We start from the raw sequence: 22,524 nt of genomic DNA on the forward strand, positions 1-22,524 counted from the left end.
GAGTTTAAAAAATTCGTGATGTCGTGTTTGTTATGTCTTGTGCAAGGAATGTGTAAGAAGGCCAATGCACGTTGATAAGATAAAATATTTTTACTACAAAATAACAAAAGGTATTTAACGTGACATCTGAATGGGACGGCAACAAAGATGTTTTACGGACCCTGTGCAGCAACCCAAACCCCTAAGCGATAAAGCTACTAAACGACATGCCATTATTAATTTTTCTCAGTTTGTCCAACGTCTTCACCATCGATATTCTCCTAAAAGAGGAGAAAGCCTCAGCAGGCTTCTACGAGTATCGTAAACGGATAAGCGAGCAGCGAGCCTGCGAACCATCCAAGATTCGCAGACACACTGAACAAGTCTGGAGGAGAAAGATCGGTAGACTGAGAGACTAATTCCTGACCTCTCGGTCTGCGCTTCGCGCAGGCGCAAAGGCTACCTGACAGATCCTCAGCGGTCCCGGGAACTTTGGCAATTCACGCATCACTTATTCTGCTGAGCACTGAATTTTTCAACGTCTTGATTTCCGGATTCAAAGGGAAAGGCTTAAAGGCAGCATGAGAGCATTGACTTCAGAAACCTTTTTGACAGGAATGGTAGAAAGCAAAACGACGTGGGATCGATGTAGCAACGTCATCTACGACATCATCGAAGAAAAGGAGAGAAACGGACGTATTGCCGAAAATTGACACAAATTCAAAAAATTAAATAGATGAAATTAAAAAAATAAATAAATAAATAGAAGGAAACCGAACCAGACTTCCCTGATCCGGACATTCTTTATCTCCCAAGGACAGCTCCGGTGTGGGTACGGGACAAGAAGAAAAAGCTCCCACACTATCCGGCCGCTCGAACACCCGGCTGGGGCTCTTTCGAAGATTTCCCTCGTAACAAAAAAGAGCTCACATGAGAAAATATATCACTTTGTGCGTTTAATACGGAAATAGTTATTAGCGCTAGATAATTATCATGTTATTTTATCTTAATTAAGGTAGATATGTATATGTTCATATTATTCTCATTACTCGATCGGGAACGTTTCAAATTCTTCATCATTAAGAACTCTGTAGTTACATCTTCGACCGTTGTTCTTTATGTGATATTTGAACATTAGTCCTATAACGGGGGGCACCCCCTTGATTTGAGCCACGTTCGCTAAATCCTGGCAGTACTCAAGTTGAAAAGGTCCTATGTCATGAGCCATTCTTTTAGGTAGACCCAGCTCATCACGTTGTTTCCTATCTTTTAGAAGATCGTCGTACATTTCTTCCTTAGGTACCACGCAGAGCCCCTTTAAGAACGCCAGATAAAATCTCACCTGAAACTTGTGATATTAGTGAAAGTTTGTGTCTCGATCTTTTGCAGTGTATAGAAGATTTTTAGTTTTTTAGATAGTTTTTATAGCTAAGTTCGCAGAATTGTTGCGTTTAAAGAATTAGAATTGACAATGTTTCAAACCGGAAAAGTTCAAACACAAAATTAGACATTTTCGTATTTTGAATGATACGGAAAGTCTGATAAAAGATTTTAAATTTCTTATAAAAAAGTGTCTTTGTAATGTTTATTTTCCTGCCTTCAGCAGTTTTTGAGTTATTCAAGAACAGTGAAAACTGAAATATTCGGTTCCTTTTGGCGCATCCAAGAAAGTGGTCGTTCATGATATAAATTTCGAAGCAGCACTTTGTTGACCTTCAAATAGCACATTTTTTTCCAGTTTAACAAGACTCGTATCTCTTGCTGTTTACAAGACCGCCACCGTGCGCACTGTGTGATATTTACCTGAATGGCAAATAAGGGAAAAGGGCATACTCGCGCTGCAATGGAAATAATCGCCATACTGGGGTGTTCAATATTGATTGTGTGTTTGTAAAGTGGATAAACCCAGTTTTCGTCCACTTCAATTTTACACTTTTTGCTTAAAAATGGAAATGTTGTTGCAAACCCTATAATGAAAAAGTAAAAATTTTGAATGTCATTGAAGCTTCAGGTAGTGGCCGAGTATCAAAGAAGTTTTAGAAAGAGCACCAAAGAATGAACCTCTACCTGTGCAGTAAATAATAAACTCTACTTCTTCTTCACTTCCATCAGCAAATACCACAGTACTTTCCTTAATCTGTGAGACCCCTGGCTTAGTAATCGATTTGTCTGAAGGGTGTCTTCCAAATGCTTCGTCTTTTCGAAAACTAAAATACACCTGCAAATGATGTTAATTTCAGAACCCGTTGATTCTTTTGCAGAATAGTATATTCTGTGTCTAGAAGGCAAATAGTATATTCTTGGCCGACGTAAATTGATAGACGAAGCGCAGTTGAGACTAGCAAGCATCCAAAACTGAGAATATGATTTTTCTATGACATGCATACAGAGTGCTCACTTCAAAACGAACCACCCGAAATATCTCTTGATTGGTAGGAGAATTAAAAAAAAAAACGCCTATTTAGATTCTCGGGGGAAGTTTAATTTGACATCAGAGAGAACTGTATCATTCACCCCATCACCCCCAGCCACCCTCTCTTTGATATTCCAAATGGCATCCCCTAGTGAGTGGCACATCATTGCAAGCGTAATTAAATTCACTATGTAACTGTGCCAAGAAAACTGAAATCAGTTAATGGAGTCGGGAATTGGAAGGAACAACGCGTAGTAGTGCAGATAGCTTGTTGAGATCAAATAATTCATTTTTTCAAATGTTCAAAATATGAGCCGAGTTACATAAATTGAATTGCACTTACAATGATGCTCGATGAGGAGTGCCATTTGAAGTATCAAAGTGAGGGTAGCCGGGGTTGAGGAGTGACTGTTACAATTCTCTCTAATGTGAAATTGCACTTCTTCCTAGATGTCTAAGTAGATTTTTTTATTATTTTTAATTTTTCTCCCAGTCAAGCGGTATTTCGGGTGTTTCGTTTTGAAATGAACACCCTGTATATTTTTTCTTCTGCAATTCCAGATTAATATAAAATATGTAAATTTCAAACATCGATACGGGAACAATTTGCGCTTCTACGAGGACTACAGAAAACTCATCTAACCTGAACTAACCTTGTCTGCAACTTGGCTAACGATTCTAGCAAAATCCACTCCAGAAGGACCTCCTCCCAAAACCAACACCTTCATGTTTTTGAATTTATCAGGCGTCTTAACATAATGACTATGAGAACTTTTATCCTTGAAATGCTCCATTCCTTCAATGGATGGAATAATCGGCTCAAAATAGTGACCATTGCAAACTATGACTCCATCGAAAATACTCGTTATAAGTTTATTGTTTTTGAGATTTCGGACGCTTATTGTCCATTTGTTATCTTGCGTTGGATCGACAAATTCTACTTTGTGATCAAACTGGAATATGTTAATAATCAGAGAACCCCACTTTGGATAAGTATCATTAAAACGAATGAAATTCTACGTATTCTAGAGGACCGACAATAAAGTTATTGTTAATATAGCTTTGAGAGATAATTAATAATTTGAGATCTAATTACATCGTTTTATCTGTATTTTTATCACTTTACTTATTATGTTAGCCTGTAGAGGAGAAAAAGTGTCTAGTCGTCACATAGAATTAGGAAAAAGACTTCTGCATCTCCCATTTTATAATTTTTACCTTAATGTGACTCAAGAGGCCGAAGTGTTCGGCATAATCATCCAGATACTCAATAACCTTCCCTTGAGGAAGAAACGAGTTTTCCTGTTCCTTATAGGGAAATCCATTAAGCTCCATTAATTCTTTCGGAAGGTTTGTACTGAAATTCGCTAGCATTTTTTAATATAAGGATAAACTTTGAGGTTGGTCGCTTACACAAGGCCTTGATACATTGAGGAATGTTGAGACAATATATTGGCTTCATCGATGTGCTCATAATAATTCCAAGTACCGCCAACTTTCGTTCCTTGTTCAAATGCCTCACATTCTATTCCCTCGTCCAAGCACTGTTTGATTGAGGACATTCCTGCAGCCCCGCATCCTATAATGGCTACTCTCATTTTAAGGATGCGTCTGTGTTAAAACTAATATAAAACGCTTTTTTATAAATCACCTAAAAAAAACATTGTATTGTTTGGTAATATCTGATAACACAAGATTACACTTGAAGACGTAGACTTATGGACAAAAACCTGGTTTTTGAAGCTCCTGGTAACTTTCTCAGCAAAATAATTTCCATGGAAATGACGAAATCAGACCATTGGTCCATTTCTCCATTTTCAAGGAAATTACTTCTCAGGTGAAAATTACTCGGAGTTGGAAAAATTGCGCCTAACAGATTAGTAAATAAAAAATTAATTTATATGAGACTTGTCTACTTACGTTATTTGCTCTTGCCACAATCTCTCTAACAATGATTTAGCATTTTCAAGGAAGTCCATATGATTTAATAATCTATTATAAAATTGCTGTTGATAAGAAATCAAGTAATGTAAATACCTAATAATTTTATTATTTGTAAAATTGGTTATAAATACAAAATAACAAATTGCAGCATCGTACTGTCTGCAAGAATTTCAATTCGATGGGAATAAAATGTTGTTTCTTGCATTAAAATTGGCGAAGCGTGCGTAACCTTTTTCCGGGTTCGATTCCCGATTTGTTTTCGATTATTTAACTTTATTTTTGTCGTATATGGATTATCACTTTTATAAGGATCGCGGAAAAATAGTGTACAAAAGTCGAAAAAATACTTCTTAACACACTTGCGTGAGTGTTGTTCTCGCCTGAAACTCGCGCGTAACATTTCACGCTCATGCGTTAAGAGTTACTTTCTTCATGCGATGTAAAATCTTTTTACACCCATTATAGATTCTATCTTTCTGCACGGCTCTCTATTACCGTTATTTTACTACCTTAACAACAGGTTATCGTATTTACAGGGTGTTGCTAGTTTTATATTTTACTCAATAAATTCCATCTCAGTTAAAATTCGTGCTACAGAAAGATTTAAATTGGCAAATTTGAGGCATTTCTGACGGGCGTTCTGATGTCGGCGTGTGGAAATAAAATTTATTAAAGTATTAAATCCGTCGTTTTATCCTGATCCTTAAGAAAACAATTCGAAACACGTATAATAATACCACAAAACGTGATATTTCTGCAATTCGCATAAAAAGGCGCATTTAATACGCTATTAAAATACAAGGGAGTCTTGCAGTAACCTCGATGCAGATAACACGTGTCTAGAGAGAGAGACTTTTTATCACTTCGTGTCCATAAAACTACTGAAAGAATTCGAAGGATTCGTAGTAAACATCTCGTTAACTAGTCAATACAGGGTTTTTTTTTTTAACAAGAGACATCTTGAAAGCTCGCAATAATTCGAATCGGACCCAATTTCTCAGGATGGCTTTCAACCCAAAATAACGAAAAGAGATACGAAGCCTAACTTTATCTTTTCTACCTCTACAACCCCAAGTAACGAGGAAAAAAGACCAGCATTAAACGAAGCTCAGGAACCAACAACCAAGACAAGAAGCAAAACGATAACTACAAATATATAACACCCACATTCATCTTTTTCCCATATGTTCAACATCATTACAACCACCGCCACCACGAAAGTCCAGTTTACCTTCAAATGGGAAAAACTGGACTTGAACAATTGGGATATATAGTATGTATAAGGGTGTTTCATAAATATACCGACAAACTTTCAGAAGATGTAGAGTTCATAAAAACAAATATTAAGATTGAGTAAAGTTAGGTCCGAAACCGCTTCGTTTCCAAGATAGAAAGTGGTTAATTTCTTTTTTTTATATATTTTTTAAATATTTCAAAAACGGTTGGGATACGACGATATAAGAGACTAAGGAATGACTGTAACGTGCAGTTTTTGGGAAAACTATTCAGGATAGTTGAGAGTAAGCACTTATTCTTTCTCCATGCAACCGATGGAACCTGTTTAATCATACCGAAGGCTGCAAACAACCAACTAAATGCGACACATACCAAGGACCATACAGAACGACGTTTGGCAAGTCACCACTTCTTATAAAATGTACCACCTGTACTTCAGAGGATCATGCAATTTGGAGCACGACATGACTAAAGAGCCACGTGGTTCCGATGAACGATATTTCCAGCGTCACAGTAAAATGCCTCAACAAGAACTCGACTAATGTGTTAAAAACCATAAAAGAAGGCAATAGAATTCGCTCGTCTATTGCAACATACGAGCAGATAATAAATATAGTTATACATGCATTAAATTAACAAAATAAGCAATACTGATAGGGAGGAAAGATTTCCATATTAACACCTTTCCATGTTAACATCCAGGCCATTTTCTTCGACACTCATATATAGAATGCAACATATCATCATTGAAATGTTTCAGGGAGAGGTAGTGCTCTGCAGAATAATTTAAAAAATGCTAATAGATTCACGTTCAATAACGCACCATTGTCGATATACAGGGTTGCAAATGGTCGGTTAATGACTATTTGAGTTTATTATTGCTAAACATTAATAGATAATGTGAGATGCGTGTTTCATGAGAGTAGTAAAATTAAGTTTACATGATCGCTTCAATCCTCAAAGTTCATATATTTTCGATCACCCTGTATTATCCCTCAATCAATGGGCACCTTAGGAAGAGCAGAAACAGGTCCTAAGACAAGAGCGTCAAATTTTACACTCTGATGTTCAATTTGAAAATTCATTCTCTTCTTACTGATAATGAATCACTGAGTGCTGATTTAACATATTAGAAATTGCTCTATTAGTGCAAAGCGTTGATTTTCAGATTAGAACTCCTTGAGAAACTGACCTGAGCTAATCTGGAAGGAATGATTATAGTCTCTTCTTCTTCTTCGTCTTCTTTAACCTTTTTTGAATAATTTTTTGATTCTTTATCCACTATACGAATGTGTACATACGTTATTCCAAAAAACTAAGTAATGTTGCAAAATTTATATTGTAATTATATATGCCTTCACACATATTCCTACGTTTCTTATAGTATTAGATAATGACCTTCACCCAACAATGTCTCTATATTCATCTTCCCAATAATGTATAAAACAAGTTATTATTATGATGCATTAAAGCTGAAATATGCGGATTTTCCTAATATGAACAAACTGCACCGAAATATCACATTTTATCACATAGATAACCCTACTTAGGTCAAGGTTTTAGAACAATTTTGAACTAAACCAGTTCTACAAATTCATTATCATTTAATATCCTATAACGCTTATCAATGTTTCTATTACTACAAAGGTGCTCATAAAGTTTATGTATCACTGGCCGAACTTTTCGGATTTTCACTGTGTCGGCCAAATCATTGAAATAAGCTTGGTGCAATGGCATTCCAATTTTGTGGACTTGGTGGGGAGCTGCAGACTTTGCGTGAATATCCTTGAGAATATCCAGAATCATTTCTTCTCTGGAGAATCTGGCAGTATTTTTAATAAATTCAAGGAAAAAGCGAACCTAAATTTAATTATGTTCTTATTGATCGGATTAACGTGTATTTTTGCTTTACTACCTGAATGTCGAATGTTGGAAATGGGCATACTTTAAATGTTATTCCAATTAACCCCATTGTTGGATGGTCTACGTTAATTACATGCTTGAAGAGGTATTTCACCCAGTTATCATCCACAGAAATGCCACAGTCTTTCGTTAGGAATGGGTAGCAATATTGATAGCCTGGACAAGTAGTTTTGCAATAAAGAAATTATCATTATCTCTGGTTAAAGGCATATTTTACTCACCAGTGCAATAAATAACATTGTCAAAATCTTCTTCAGAATCGTCTTCAAATATGGCTTTCCCTTCCTCAAATTTCGCAACTAACGGCTTATGAATGACGAAATTTGGAGCTTGAAAGAAAAGGTTGTTTCCATAGCTCAAGAATACCTTCATAGTAAAATACAATAATAAGAATAATCGATTTGCAGCCTACCCAGAACCTACCTTCTCAGCAACTTCTCCAACGATCCTAGCAATGTCAATTCCTGAGGGCCCAGCGCCAATCACTAAAACCTTTTTACCCACATAAGGGTCAGGTTTTCTATAGTGGTGGCTATGAATGGCCCTAGATCCTAAAAGTTCCATACCAGGTATGTTAGGCATTTTAGCTACCGAGTAGTTACCAACACAGATCATAACTGCGTCAAACGTATATTCAGTTTGACAATTTGTCTTTAAGCATTTCTCTTTTAGTCTCCACTTTTGTTTTGCAAGGGGACTGATTTCGATCACATGGCTTAGAAACTACACAAAGTGGTTCTTATAGATGTACATGTATAAAGAATCAAATTCTTACCTTAATATGTCGAAGAAGATTGTAGTGCTCAGCAAATTTCTCCATGTATTCTAAAACTTCTTTCTGAGTAATAAAAGAGGTGTCAATCCCTTGGTAGGGGAAGTCTTCATATTCCATGAGTTCTTTAGGTAGGTTGGTCCTGTGGAAATATAGATTGACACTGTTTCCATTCCTTTAGTTTGGAGCCTTACTTTAGCCCTTGATACATCGACGAATGAATTGGTAATCCATACTGGTCTACTACGGTGAGGTCTGTGAGGTTCCATGTACCTCCGATTTTGTCGGTTTGTTCGAAAACAACGCAGTTGTGGCCTTGTTCTAAAGAGTGACGAAGGGCAGCTAATCCTGCAGCTCCTGCCCCAACAATCCCTATTTTCATATTGATCTGAAACTAAATGGTGCATTATGCACTTGAACAGTACTTACAGCAGGGATGCACTCACTTTAGCGGTTCCAGCGATATTGCCTTGTATTTCTTAAACATATTCACTCACGTTATTTATTTCTTTATCAATCTATCTAGAAGTTGTAAACGTAAATTTTTAAAAATGGCATCTGTCCACGTGAATTTGCTGTGAAATACTCTGAGAGGTAACTACAGTTATTTTAGAATTACACAATTAAGGAATTTATGATATACTCCGTCATACCTTTAAAATTATTTCTCCGAAGTGTCGTTTTGTCGATAAATATACAATAAAATATAGATAATAATGAATAACGACTGTAAATCATATCTCGTGATCATATTTGCTTATGTGAAGCTCTCCAGTCTTAACTGTGTGATTTGCGACATTTTGCCACGGCCCAGATTTTAATGAGGCGTGGCAGCCAAAAATAATGCAATAATGGAGTCAATCAAAGTCTGAAGGAACATGAATGAATAAAAGAACAAGTAAACTGTTCTAGATGAATCTTCGGTATCAACCTTGTTCATAATTGGCGTGTATTTCTGTGAATAATGAAATTTTGTGATTCAGATCATAAGCCTGTCCCATGAGATCTCCATATCCACGTATACAATTTTTAGAAATTAAACAAAAGTAAGATTTTGTACGCTAAAGGTAACGGCCTTCCAAAAACAAAATAAAAGATTGATTTGGCTGGAAATATTGAGAATGGTACTTTTTGCTCTGGAAAGCCCCATAAGAAATGAATCAAAGAAGTAATTATAGGAAAAGTTTCGGATCGCCAATTTTACTTTGATTCGAAGAAAGGTAAAAATACCTCTTGATAGGGACAACAGAGGACCACATTATTAGAAATATGGAAATCATCAGTACGTAAAAAATTTAAAAACTGTCAAAATGACTTTTCTTACGTAATGGCCGTCAGCAGACATCGCGTAACATTTGTTTATGCTGACGTCATCGGTATGATTATCGAAACATCTAGGAGCCAAAAAGGGGGTAATTTTCGGAAACTCGGAAATGGCTAAGTTTAATGTTAACAAAAGTTCTAGATTTTTGAATTCTAAACCCGATGCCGTGGAGAAAATTGAGGCATTCCACTTGAAATAAGCAAGTTATTGACGTTTGAAGTTATGCCATTTCGGAGGTTCTGATGGACCGTTTTTAAACTGTAAATACGTCAAAATGTAATTTGTGAAATCCCTTTGAAGTCCCAGAAGATCGATTCCAAAATTTGCGGCGATTAGCGCACAATACCGATTTCCGCGAGACCTTGCAGCTCCGAAAATTTTCGGGAATAATTCGGAAACGGTAAATTTTAAAGATAATACACCTTACATAAAGTGACCTTAAAATTTAACAATAAATCCAAAAAAATGGGGGTTTCATATAAAATAACGAACTTGGTAGCTACTGCCAGTATAACCAGAAGTGTCACAAAGTTGAAAATATTTTCCAGAGCTAGATCAGGTCGATAAAGATTTATGTGAATTTTTTCGGATTTTTATATTTGATGGTTGTCCAGATACTTCTAATGATCATGTTTAACTGGTACACCTTGTATACTATGTCTCTAGGGATTGCCAAAACGAGAAGGTTTATTATTTTTCACTTTACGAAAAAAATGTATTTTTTATGAAATTTTTTGCTTATTTTAAAATGGTTGAAACAGTTCTCGTTGTTTCAATTTTTGTTTTTCGTTAAAAATAAATATCGGAAAGTTCATTTCGTTGTAAATTTTTTCTAAGTCCCAAAGATGAATTTGTGTTTTCAGAAGAATTATAATTTTTCGCATAACACGGATTTTGATGTGTAAATTTAAGTTTAAATCTTGTAAAGGAACACGGATATTTTATAATCTCATCAGTTAGCCCTCTTTGAGCTGATTTCAACGATATAAGGTTTTAAATATTTATTTCTTTTAGTTTTCTAAAAAATTAATTAAAACTGTGTCTAAGTGTCCTTGAATATTTTGAAGGTCACGCCTCTTCAATAAAAATAATAGTAGCGCCTCTAAGAGCCGGTTATATCCGGAATTCCCGAACTGATGCCACATTCCAAACATTCCGCATTCAAGTGATTTAACGCCAGTTAAAGGGGATGTTGTACTTAACAAAGAGATAGCCCAGAAGAAAAGTAGGCCGGTCGGTCATCGCAGGTAAGACAGAGTACTAAAGCGCCGAGACGAAAGCCAGATAAGGACGTCAATATATGTAATACAGCATTAATCCTTGAAGCCGAATCGATCCCATCATTTGTCTATCATTGTCTCGGATTCCCTAGTTGCACGAGTCAGAGAGAGATAAATGTTTCCCCAGATATTTCTTTCATTTACTTCGTCATAACCTCAAAAATATTTGTTTTGATTTTTACAAGAAATTACTGTTACTATTTTATTTATAATGGAATGTAATTAAAATAATTAGAAAGCATGTTACGGGATAATAATTAACAACAAAGTTGATAGTTATCACCCCATATATCCCACGGCACCCATGGAGGACTATCTAAGGTATCCTCATGCCTCTTTGAGCAAGCCCTTTCAAAAGCAGAATAGTGTACAATGTACTTCAACAGATTCGTGCGATATTCCATTTTACGTTTTGGACGTGTTTCCGGCTAACATAGTGGACATCTATAATGTTGAAGAGTATTTTACGTAGGCACTAGAATGAGGTTTGTAAAATTCTATATTTTACCTTCATTCCGCCCACTTGCAGGCCATTTTGACTCCGTTCCTGGCGCTGTTGCCTTGACCGATCCGTAGGAACGATTGTAGCTGACCACTAACATTCCTTTTGATGATGGGGTTTCTCAAACTGAGCTTTTGTGATATGATGGAATCGTTTGATTTCAAGCAGATGATGCATGAAGCATAAACAACTTTAGATGAGGTATTTATGTGCTTGAGGGTGTATGTGGAGAATGCAAGTGCAAATGAGGCTGATATATCTATCAGATTGTGGATGTAAATTTGGTGCTTTTTGGTGAAGCTGGGGGAATATTTAGGCCTATAACGTAGCGAGGTGCGTTTAGCTTCTATGACATCTTGAATGCTGCTTCCCAGGGTCATATAGATCAGGGTTTGAATGTCAACTATATGTTCAATACTTCTATTAGTGTTCTGGGAAATGCATACCTTCAGACTATTGCTGAAAGGATCTACAGTGAGATGTAAATAACAAAATAGAATCTTGTGGTTTGATAAAAAAATCAACACATATGTGATCGTCTTAGCTTTCTTAATGATCCTAGCAATCATTCCAATTTGTTGGACTTTTTGAATGGATATAACATTTCAGGAGGGCTATTACTGGTGGGTACTCTATACTATATACTCATAAACACACTATATAAATCATATTATATGTGATAATAGTATGATTAATTCTTCTTTTAATCCCTCTACTGCAGCGTAGCAAGTAATAAATCAATATAGAAATGTAAAAAAAGCACAAATGAAAACTTTCCAGAATCACCAAGTAAATTTAGTAATTTTTTGCCGAGGTGGTTTAGCCTGTGGATATGTATACATATAGATTAAGCAGCAGGTTGCTTAAATATAGAGATTTTAACAAACTTACAACAGTGTAAGTTCTCTATTATAGATGATAGACTCTGTTCATTTTGTTTTAAAAATCTTGAATACTTGAGAAACCTTGGAAGAGAGCGGTACGTAAGAATAGTAATAGTTTGTTTTTTACCTTCTTTAAGTTGCATAAGAAATATGTGATAATGATGAGTACCTACCTAATTAAATGAAAAACAATTTTTATTGCTTTAAGTATGATTTATCATACCGTTATGACTTGTTTAACCAACATCCTCAGGATTAAGTAGGCAATTTATAACAGTGTGGGAAAATAGTTAGCGATTGTATTAGGTTATAGGTACCACTATGAATACAGTTTGTTTTAATTAAAATATAATCTTCATGCATTTTTTTATTTTCATTAACATAATCTTTAGCTTGATAATGATATTTCTTTTCTTTGCAAACACCACATAAATTCAAAGAGAACTACCATATTCTAATTTATGCAGTACCCAAGAAGAACCCAGAACAAAATGTCCTTTAAGAGTTGCACGTGTTTCAATCGTGGATGTTCGCTTTACCACTTCTTTCTAAGATTTTCGATAAACAGTTGTATACACGTATGTATCAACAGCTAAAAAACAAATGTATTAGTATAGGAAACCGAGGTTGGTAACGGTAAAGGTGAATAAATTCGTACGAAAACGGCATTGTATCTGAGTCGTGTGGTTCAGATTCGAAATTAATTCAAGAAAACGGCTCGAAGTGCCCGTTTCCGAGTTCGTAACTCAAACTATCACCAGATCTGACTTCAACAACACCTGCCTGGCATGCAAGGTGTGATAGTGCTTCTTTGGTCGTTCTATGCATGTTCGGGGGTATATCTGATAGCTCTTGTAAAACAAATGTATTGCTTTTAAATGAGTCTGCTTTTTACACACTTGTAGTTGTAGGTTTTGCTTTTGTGAATTGTTATTTAAATAAAAGTTTTCAGAATGTTCATATTCAAAAAAATTGGTACCTGCCAACTACAAACTTGGAGCCGTTTCATCCAAACCCACTTCAACATATCAAAATTGATATAATTTTTTTCAAACTTGTCATTGTTTGTTGCAATTTTAGATTTTCTGGACTCCCAAGGAGTTCTGAAATACCATTCAAGTAATTATGAATTTTAATATTTTCAAATAAATTAAAGTTTTTCCTATCTTATCAACAAAAGCCCCCCGTCTTTCGACTTGTGATTTCAGATCAAAATGCAAAAAGTAATTTAAAAATCACCTGATCACGTGACTGTATTTTGATCCAAAATCACAAGTCGAAAGAAAGTGGTCCAATTTCGACGTATTTTTTGATGTTATTGAAATACGGTATTGAATTTCAAGAATTTAGGGACTTGATGAGCATCAGTGGAATTTTGTGGTATTCCTGATCGGGTTGAGATCCAACAGAACAACCCTCGCAAATAATTGAAAATGCGTAATGATTCCGCCCCATAAACTTTCTTCGGTTTTAAATTATGATCGGTATACATGATCCATCCAGTTTTACCTTTTAATCACGATTCAATTGGTATTGCAAACAACGGGAATGAACATGAGAATACTTTCATGTTCTAGCGAGGAAATGAAATTACAGATCCAAATCGTATTTTTAACAGATATATATCGTGATCAGAACTGATGCATACTGGTCCACAATTTTTTAGAATTTTCGATACATTAGTTATATTCGGAGGAGAATTCAAGAACCAAATGTTACATGTTTGTGACACATTTGTATAATTTTTGATTCGGAGACACTAACAAAAATTTAATTGTTCTTAAATTGGAACTGGATCTACAGTGTATTACTGTGATTATACGTGTTATTTAGTAATGAAATACCTGATTTTTAGTATAAAACAGGTGGTGAATGGTGATCAGCTCATGTAGGATCAATTCAACGAGAGTAGTTGCATTACAAGTTTGAAGTAAGGTATTGAGCGATTGTATGGCCAAGGCCTTAAATTTTTTTAAAATTATTTACATCAAACTTTATTTTGAAATAATACTGGAGATTTTTTGAGACATTTGCAAATCGTCCAATCTCTTGTACATACGAGAAATTCGTTGATCTAAGATGGGCTTTAGCGCATTTTAATATTAATATTGAACCTACCTGTCTAAATTCTCAACTAAAAGATGGATGATCAATGGATATATTCCTCCTTCTTTATGATGAATGAAGTTTCTGGACGGAAAAAGTAGAGACTGAAATGGTTTATCGTCGTAAAACCATATAATTATAGGGAAATGTCAATCAATAAAAAGAAACGACCACAACAATCATTATTGTTCAAATTTCGAGGAAAATCTATTTGGCCACGGCAATCCTACATGGATCGAATAGTGGCGGGAAGCGAGGTGTAAGCCATCATTTAATGTGAGGAATAAAGTGGGCATTTGAGAAGAACAAATATAATGTATTTCATTTTATATTTTCTTGTTTAATTATTTTAACTGAGGTTTAAAATTATTATTTTTTAAAGAAGGCAATTTTCCAGTCATTTTTTCCTTGTGTAGTTTGTCATTCTTAAACCCCACTTTGTCGTCCAAGTAAATATTAAATTATGGATTTTTAAGCATGCCCTATATAAACAGGTAGGTACCATTATTTATGCCACGCGATGCATATTGGGAAGCTAATTTACTTTGAATGCATAGTTAAAGTAGAAGAGTATTCGATTCAAACCCACATCAACTGTTTCTGTACAACACAATTTATTTAAGATAATTGGGATCAATAAACAGCTAATTTAAAAATCAATACAAAATGAGTCATTTTTCTTTAATATAACTTGGTGGTGGTAAGCAAGTGAGCAAGACCATATAAGAGTAATAAAATTATGACAAAACCTTCCATAATGATGAAATGGGACAAACTTGAACCGATATCTAACCACGAGCCAACATTGGTAATAAGATATAAAAATTGCAAAACCATGAGATCTGAATAAATCAAAATAATGCAAAACATTTGTAAAATATTTTCTTTCCCTATCGAGTTGATGGCTCTAAAAACGCAGCAGGTGAACAGAAAAGGAACCATGATTTTCAACAAAATTAGTCCCATCATTTTGAAAGGACTGAATACTGTGAGAAAGGCTCGAACCCACATGGGATCGAAAGAGTTTAGGCTGGCAATATTGCCAGTTCCAAAGAAACCTATAAAAATGAACACCATAAAAAGAAAAGTCCGTCGGAACATATCAGGTGTGATTTTGGTTTTACTCTTATAAGCATCAAAGTTAACGTAATAAAGAAGATTAGTTGAGTCACTTGCACTGAATGATTTGCTCTCGATGAGCAACCAATTGCACAAGACGGCGACGTAGATTGCAGAGAAAAAAGCCTCAAAATTGGAAGAAACAAGTAGGTAAAAGGGTGCAAAACCGAAAAATGTCCCTAGTAATCTGACTGCCACAAAGGTGCTCGTAAATGGAATGAGGCAGACCGGTATCACAAGAAGAGGCCAGGAAAAATATTTAATAGAAGAGTTGTTGGGTATTAACCCGTACTCTATGGAAATGCTGTAAACTATCGCTAGAACTAAGCATAAAAATTGGACATAAAATATACTGTATCGTATCGTAATACTCCTCAATTGATGTTGATATCTAAGCCTAGAAAACATTTCGTAAAAAAGCAAAACCCATGTGATGGCCCCTAAAGAATACATTGACAAATTGAAGGTAGTTTTCATCACAGGGAAGAGAGGAAAAATTGACAGAATCAGGCACAAAATTAGCCAAAGAATTTTGTCATGTCTATTCGCAAATTTTCCAAATGCCTCTGGAGGCAAAATCCAAATCCCAATCAACATTGACAGAATCGAAAACGAAGTTCTGGTAAAAAATCCTAGCACTAGCAGCTCTATGCCAGCGATATAAATTAGAACGTTAATAATTTTTCCTATGGAAATTAACCGAAATGAACTAAAAATGGAGAATTGTTGATTACCGAGAAGTAGAGAAAACACTCCAAAGGGAAACCAAAAATACACGTAATAAGAGAAAGGAAAGTTTTGCATATAACACAGCACAACAGGTACCATATTTACGACCATCGTTTTAATACCTGGAGAAATAAAAGAACTCTTGACGAGTACGTGGTTATCTAACACGGATGCCACTAAAAACGAAATCCACCCAATAAATCCGATTGAGATAGAAATCAGCAGAGGATACTGGTAATAGTTGTGATAATAATCAAGTCCGTTTATAAGTACTTCAACCAAGCGTCTGCACTCGTTGATTAGCTCCTTAAATTCTTGATCCTCCTGCATTTTCTTCAAAACAACTAATGTTTCATCCAACACGTCTGATGTTAATCCTTTATAGGGTATAAATATCAAGGCATTTGCTTCCGTTCGTAGTCGTTTGATGTTAAATAATTCCAAGAGCTGAAGTGTGTTAGCCATTTGAATTTCCGCTAATGACTCTTCGGGCATGTCGATGTACTCCAAAGGAACAGCTCCTAAAGAGTTGCTAGGGATGTTGGTGCCGATAATAGAGGATAATAGTGGAGCTAAGTCAATCTGCTTTAGGTCTTGTCTGTATGATTGTCGGCGAATTCCTGCCCCCCATGCAACTAGAGGAGCCTCAGTCTCATGCGGAGATCCAGCTCCATGGGAACCCCAGTCGGTCATTCCATGATCTGCTGTGAACACATACGCAGTTTTTTTGTCGCTGAATACTTTTTCAAACATCTGAGATATTTTTCTAACATTCCTGTCCACCAACTGAATGTTTTCAACATACTCTTTGGAATGTGGTTTGTAGCCGTGACCAGCTGTATCAATGCCTAGCAAATGCAAAAAAAACACGTTGCCGCTTGCATAAAAATCTTCACAGGCTGTCATACATTTGCCAACTTCCTCAAGAAGAAATTTTTCGACCCTATTAAAAACCCACATGTCCAACAGCCCCGTGTCTTGTTCTCCAAAGTCCTCGAGCTCAGAACTGTACGTGTGCATACGTATGTGGGGCAAGTTGTCTTTGTTGAAGATGTTGAGGATATCAGGGCTCCCCCAACCCCAAGCATTCGAACTTTGGTTAATAATAGAATCGAAGAAAACTGGGTTGGCCTTCCAGCCTTTCATAATGGCGCTGGGATCTTCATAAATGCCTGCAAGCAAAGCTACGTGTCCCGGTCTGGATTCTGTGGGTACTCTGGTATGGGCAACACCCCATGATCCATTATTTTCAATTACTGATTTGAGGAATGGTATTCTGTCTAGCTTACTATCTAACACGGCTTCTGCTCGCAATCCATCAGCTATGAATATAACAAGTCTTTTCGCAGGTGGTTCCGCGATGGATTTCACTGATCGCATGCCATGGTCTAAGGGACTGGCAAAGTATATGTCGAACACAGCAAACAGAAGGAGAAAGTGGATGATCAGTCCCAAAATTATGATCTTGTACTTCTTGGATTTGTTGTTGGTCTTGTCATCATGTCCCATAGCAAGTTTCTTGCTGAAATAAAGAAGATCTCTTGTTTAGTTCCAGCTGGTTGTTGCTGACCATCTACTGAGGTTCATTCGGTGACATTTTTAGTTAAATCCATTGCCATGCATTGAGCAGTATTGAAGTTAAATTTATTTCGAGGTAAATGGCTTTGAGACACGTTAATATCTCTTTATTGTAAAATTATAGAAATGAGGTAGAATAATTTGGGTGATAATTTGAAAGCTCTTGTCAGGACTAAAAATACGATTTTCAACATTTTCGTTGTTTAGATAAAATAGTAATTTTTCATAAAATATTATTTTTAATGAAGCAGGTAAAAGAATAATTAAAATTATACAAGCTGTCGCGAAGGTATGGGGTAGAACTTTTGGGAGTTAATTTTAATTAATTAATTAATTTCGACACAATTTATATAATTTTAAATATTATGTTTTAAATGTTAAAATAACATTTAAAATTTTATTCTTGTGAGGTGAAACAAATCGAAATGATAATTTTTTTATTGGTGTATATTGCAGTAAGGCGAATATTCTCTACATCACTACTCTAAAACCAATAATAACGCAACTATATCGATGGAAGTAACAGATAAATCGGCAAAAATGTTTTTTTAATATCCAATCAGTCACGCACTATAAAAAAAATAGACGAAAGGTGTCTAAAACTGCGATTCTTTCCGCATTTTAACGATTTTTTGACTCTGATAGTTTCCCAGATACCTTCACCGACCATAGAAAAAACATGCAGTGTATCATTTATATATATTCCCTTTGAAATATCTTTCTATATTTCACTTAAACTGAAATAATTCGAACCCAAATATTTCGTGTTTCGCTATTTTATTCCCATCATATCCCAATTAAGATCGAAAGGAACGAGCTATGCATTCGGTATATTGGCACTGTGAATTCTATTTCACTAGTGCACTTATTGCGTGAATGATTCATTACGTAGGAAACTGTAATATTGTAACGTGGATTCTTGGAGATTACAGACGTTATCGATACGTGGCGCTACACGTCTTATGCGCGATTGTTTTTTATTTATATGGCGATGACGATTAGTTCATTACTTTGGTGGATGAAAATAAACAAACTTGAGTATAGTTTGCAATAACAAGAACAGAACGGTTTGCAACAGTACGACATCTTATTCGGCTTCGAATTTCAGGTAAAATAAATATACATTTAATCTTACCTCTTATGTAATTTAAACTGAAACTCTACAAAAACATTTGCCCAACTTAACCTCACATCACTGTTTTACTTGTTATATTAATCAATTCGTGAGAATGTTCAGATGTTTATGACGTATGACATTTTGACATTAAAAAAAATGGCGATGTTGATCACTAGATTGATCATTCAGAAATTTAATGCTGAGTTGCTATACCGCATAACGCCTAACATGATGCACGAGAATTGCATAGAAAGTTAAAAATATGTCTTTCTATGTTATGTATGTATATGCCATCTGCTATATAAATAAAAACAGGATTATCTATAACACTAACTTTCTATCACGTTATGCACTACATAAACCCAGTATTAGATTCAAGCGGATAACTATTCATGATTGGTAAATACTAACCACTTATCAATGTAATTGGTAAGTAAATATACAGTGGTGTTTACTTACCAGTTATATTCGAGCGAGTCTGGAGACTTGTGTCTTAAGCTGACTGGCATTAATTTAAAATTACTTATAAAAAATAGCATAGAGACGAGGTGAATAAGTAGCTAAATAATTTACCGAGTCTTTCCATTTTTTGTTTTGTCATGAGGAAAATCTCACAAAGACCTTCTGGTGTTCTGACGGTGGAATTTGTCGAAGCACCTATCCACTAAAAACTCCCGAAATGAAAAACCTTCTACTTCGGAACTGATCCTGAGGGATATATCGTCAAGGCGGGAGAGAACTACAAGTAGTTACTATATACTTCACTCGTCTTTTGCTAGTCGATTCTGCATTCTCCTCATTTGTTATGTTTTTACAACTTCTACTGTCTTTTTGGGTAATTCCGGTTCTGTTGTACTTTTGCCTGCTGCATCTGTTACCTCTTTATCCCTCCTCCGGAGTTGGTTACCCTGATTCTATTCTACTTATTTCTATTTCTCCCTAGTTCATCGTGTACTCCTAATTTAGACTTTTAGTAAGTAGTTGAAGTTTTTTCTAGAAATTTGTAGAAACTCCTACTATTTCTGGAGGTTTTATTTTTCACACAGAAGGTTTGTAGGGGATTCGGTTTGTCTCAACTTACATATGACAATTCTAAAGTACAAAAATTTTAAGTAACTCAGACCCACACAATCTCTTCACGCACTACTTAGGAAAAACAGGACTCGATTGCAGGGATTGCAAAGTCGCTGTCCCCGTGAAGCAAGGAAGGAATAAAAAATTCTCCACACAGCGGGACTCATATAAAGACAAAAATTGAAAATTAAGAGTGAACAGACATCAGTCGGACACAAGAATACAACAACTAGCAGGACAAACCATAGACAATTCTCGATTCTGATGATTATACCCCACATAATCTGAACAAGAATAATTGAAAATCGAATTCAAAGAGTTGCTCATAACCTTTCGAGAATTTCGATGTAGCCCGCACGGAGAATATGAATCGTCGTGGAAGAGAAATCAGACCGATCTCAAGATAGGAATGTTTGGAGGATGTGTTAGTCATGAAAATATTTTAACTGTTTTTTTTCCTTTGCTCTGAAACAGCATTGAAGGGAAGATCTCAGTGTCGTTCAGAGCATTTGAAGAGATATTGTCGTTAACTTAAACGTCCTTTGGTTTAGATGTTATCAATGTCAGAAATGTGGAAATTAGCAATTCACATCACGTGCTGTGTCAGAATCTAAAGATTAGCGTTGACAAAACAGTATTCATATTGCAATACGATGATACTGCACTTATTGTACTCAACAAAATGACTGAGAAACGGTAGATGGATTCTAGACACTAACGGACTTCAGAGTGATATGATTCTACAAATGGGGAGTAACATTAAATGCCACAAAAACCAACTTCTGCTCTCAAATCGCCATTTTAAAGCAGAATTCCCAAAATGAATAGTTTACTCAGTCACGCATGTAAAATACACCATGACTAAACACGCAAAAGCTGACGTGAAAAACTTGGGAATAACAAATAAGAAAAAAATAACATTCATCAAGTGGGTTCAAAATATGAGAATTGAAATTAATAAAAGAATAAACCAGTTTCGATCGTTGACGCATGAAGATAAAGGGATCAATACAAAAACTGCAAGAAAAATGTTCGAGCGCAACAATTATGACAAGAATAACGAAAAACTGCAACACATTCCGGCAAGATGGTATGACAACCGTCATAACTGGATCATGCTGAAGACAAGCCAAAAAATGCCGCTCCCTTTTCACTTCCCCCACTCTATTGGACCATTTTCAAATGTATTTTTCTTTGTTGCATCTTATGAACGATTATTTTTATATACATAAATTTAAGAGTTTCTTTCACAAGAAAAGAAAGAGCAGACGATCGACGGTAATTTTACAAGTATTATTTCATTCACGCAGACTACGTGGTAATTTTGTCCCAATTTTAATCAAAGCCGCACCCTGTATAGACACATAAAATAAATATGTTCCTCCTTAATGTTCTCTAGGTGCAAATTATTTGACATCAAGAGGCGAAGTAATAATTGGCACAATTTCAGCAGATAAACGATTAGTGGCGAAGTGGCCATTAATGGCAAAAATAAGTCGTTCTCTATGATTGCTTCGGACAAGGCTGTCCTAGAAACTGGGAAAACGGTCATTACACGAACAGATTGCCGTACCGAAAAGCGGACAGCCACCATAATTGCATTTGTTTTAATTATTAGTTCGATCACGATTGTCGTGAACTTAACTCTCGGCCGATCCATTGTGGAACTACGTGATTTTAGACAGTAATAATTACTACGTCGTGAACTTATTGCGGAAAGTTCTTGTCAAAGAGGTTGCTGCTCTGATCAATTGTTATCGAGGTACCAGAATGAGTAACCAGAAGTTGCCTTTTAGATTGATCTTTAAGAGCAATAAAAGGCTTAGTACGATGCGAAATTAACATTTCATAGAACTGAATTATTATTAGTTCTCTCGGCACAATGTCCGAAACAAATTATTGACTATCATGCTCATAAACTATAGAAGATGAAATTAACTCCGATTGGCAGTAAAACATATGGAATCCGGAAAGACCAGCCTTACATTGAAATATACACCGCTGATTATTGAAATATTGGTACCTCTCTTTAAAGTATGGTCACGCTGGTCGAAGGTAAATTTTTGCCATCCGGAGCTAGGTGGGAAATTACTTGCAGGAGAGAGAAATATGGTTATTATGCCGGTATAATATGTTGTTAATCGTAGCCACTAGGAATGAGTAGGTACTGAATACCTTAAAGTTAGTTAAAGAGTCATAAACAGCATGACGAATTCGTTCAGACGAAGTAGATACCTGCAGGTTTAGGCTGTTTTTTCTTGATTTATGTACCATAGTCGAACATTTGCTGACATTGTGTTCGGACACTCATCAATCAAAGGACGCTAATGACTCCCTTATAAGTTTCGGGACGAGTACTTGCGTGACATAATTTGAAACCCATAAAATTGTTGGTGTGAAAAAGATATCAAGAGAACCTCAGTCTTAATATGGTAGATGTCAATACCGTATGTTTTATAAAGTAATATATCTGTAAATGTGTGGTCGACAATCAGTGCTCTCCTGCAGACAGCGGATGTCGCAAAGGCTTACCACCTGGGCACT

General features: G+C 35.7%; 1 protein-coding gene across 1 annotated transcript; it reads right to left on the reverse strand.

Moving 5' to 3' along the window:
* Positions 1-939: 939 nt before the first annotated feature.
* Positions 940-19,026, reverse strand: LOC136416325 (uncharacterized). The gene is made up of 15 exons (XM_066401438.1): positions 18,925-19,026; positions 8,462-8,655; positions 8,271-8,409; positions 7,919-8,218; positions 7,717-7,861; positions 7,488-7,651; positions 7,149-7,432; positions 7,038-7,077; positions 6,765-6,887; positions 3,806-4,008; positions 3,611-3,749; positions 3,046-3,345; positions 2,047-2,197; positions 1,783-1,946; positions 940-1,321 (listed from the first exon to the last, which is right to left on the reverse strand). The coding sequence occupies exons 2-15, from the start codon at positions 8,647-8,649 to the stop codon at positions 1,025-1,027; spliced, it is 2,637 nt and encodes an 878-aa protein (XP_066257535.1). The 5' UTR covers positions 8,650-8,655; positions 18,925-19,026; the 3' UTR covers positions 940-1,024.
* Between the last annotated feature and the right edge of the window lie 3,498 nt (positions 19,027-22,524).

This window comes from Euwallacea similis, chromosome 22, assembly GCF_039881205.1.
Source record: "Euwallacea similis isolate ESF13 chromosome 22, ESF131.1, whole genome shotgun sequence".
Taxonomy (NCBI): Eukaryota; Metazoa; Arthropoda; class Insecta; order Coleoptera; family Curculionidae; genus Euwallacea; species Euwallacea similis.

Coding starts and splice junctions, on each gene's coding strand:
- LOC136416325 (XM_066401438.1), bottom strand. CDS start 8,649: ATGAAAATAGGGATTGTTGGGGCAGGAGCTGCAGGATTAGCTGCCCTT. Junction 6,888..7,037: donor CCGCATATTTCAGCTTTAAT/GCATCATAATAA, acceptor AACATTACTTAG/TTTTTTGGAATAACGTATGT. Junction 2,198..3,045: donor TTAGCCAAGTTGCAGACAAG/GTTAGTTCAGGT, acceptor CATCATTTGCAG/GTGTATTTTAGTTTTCGAAA.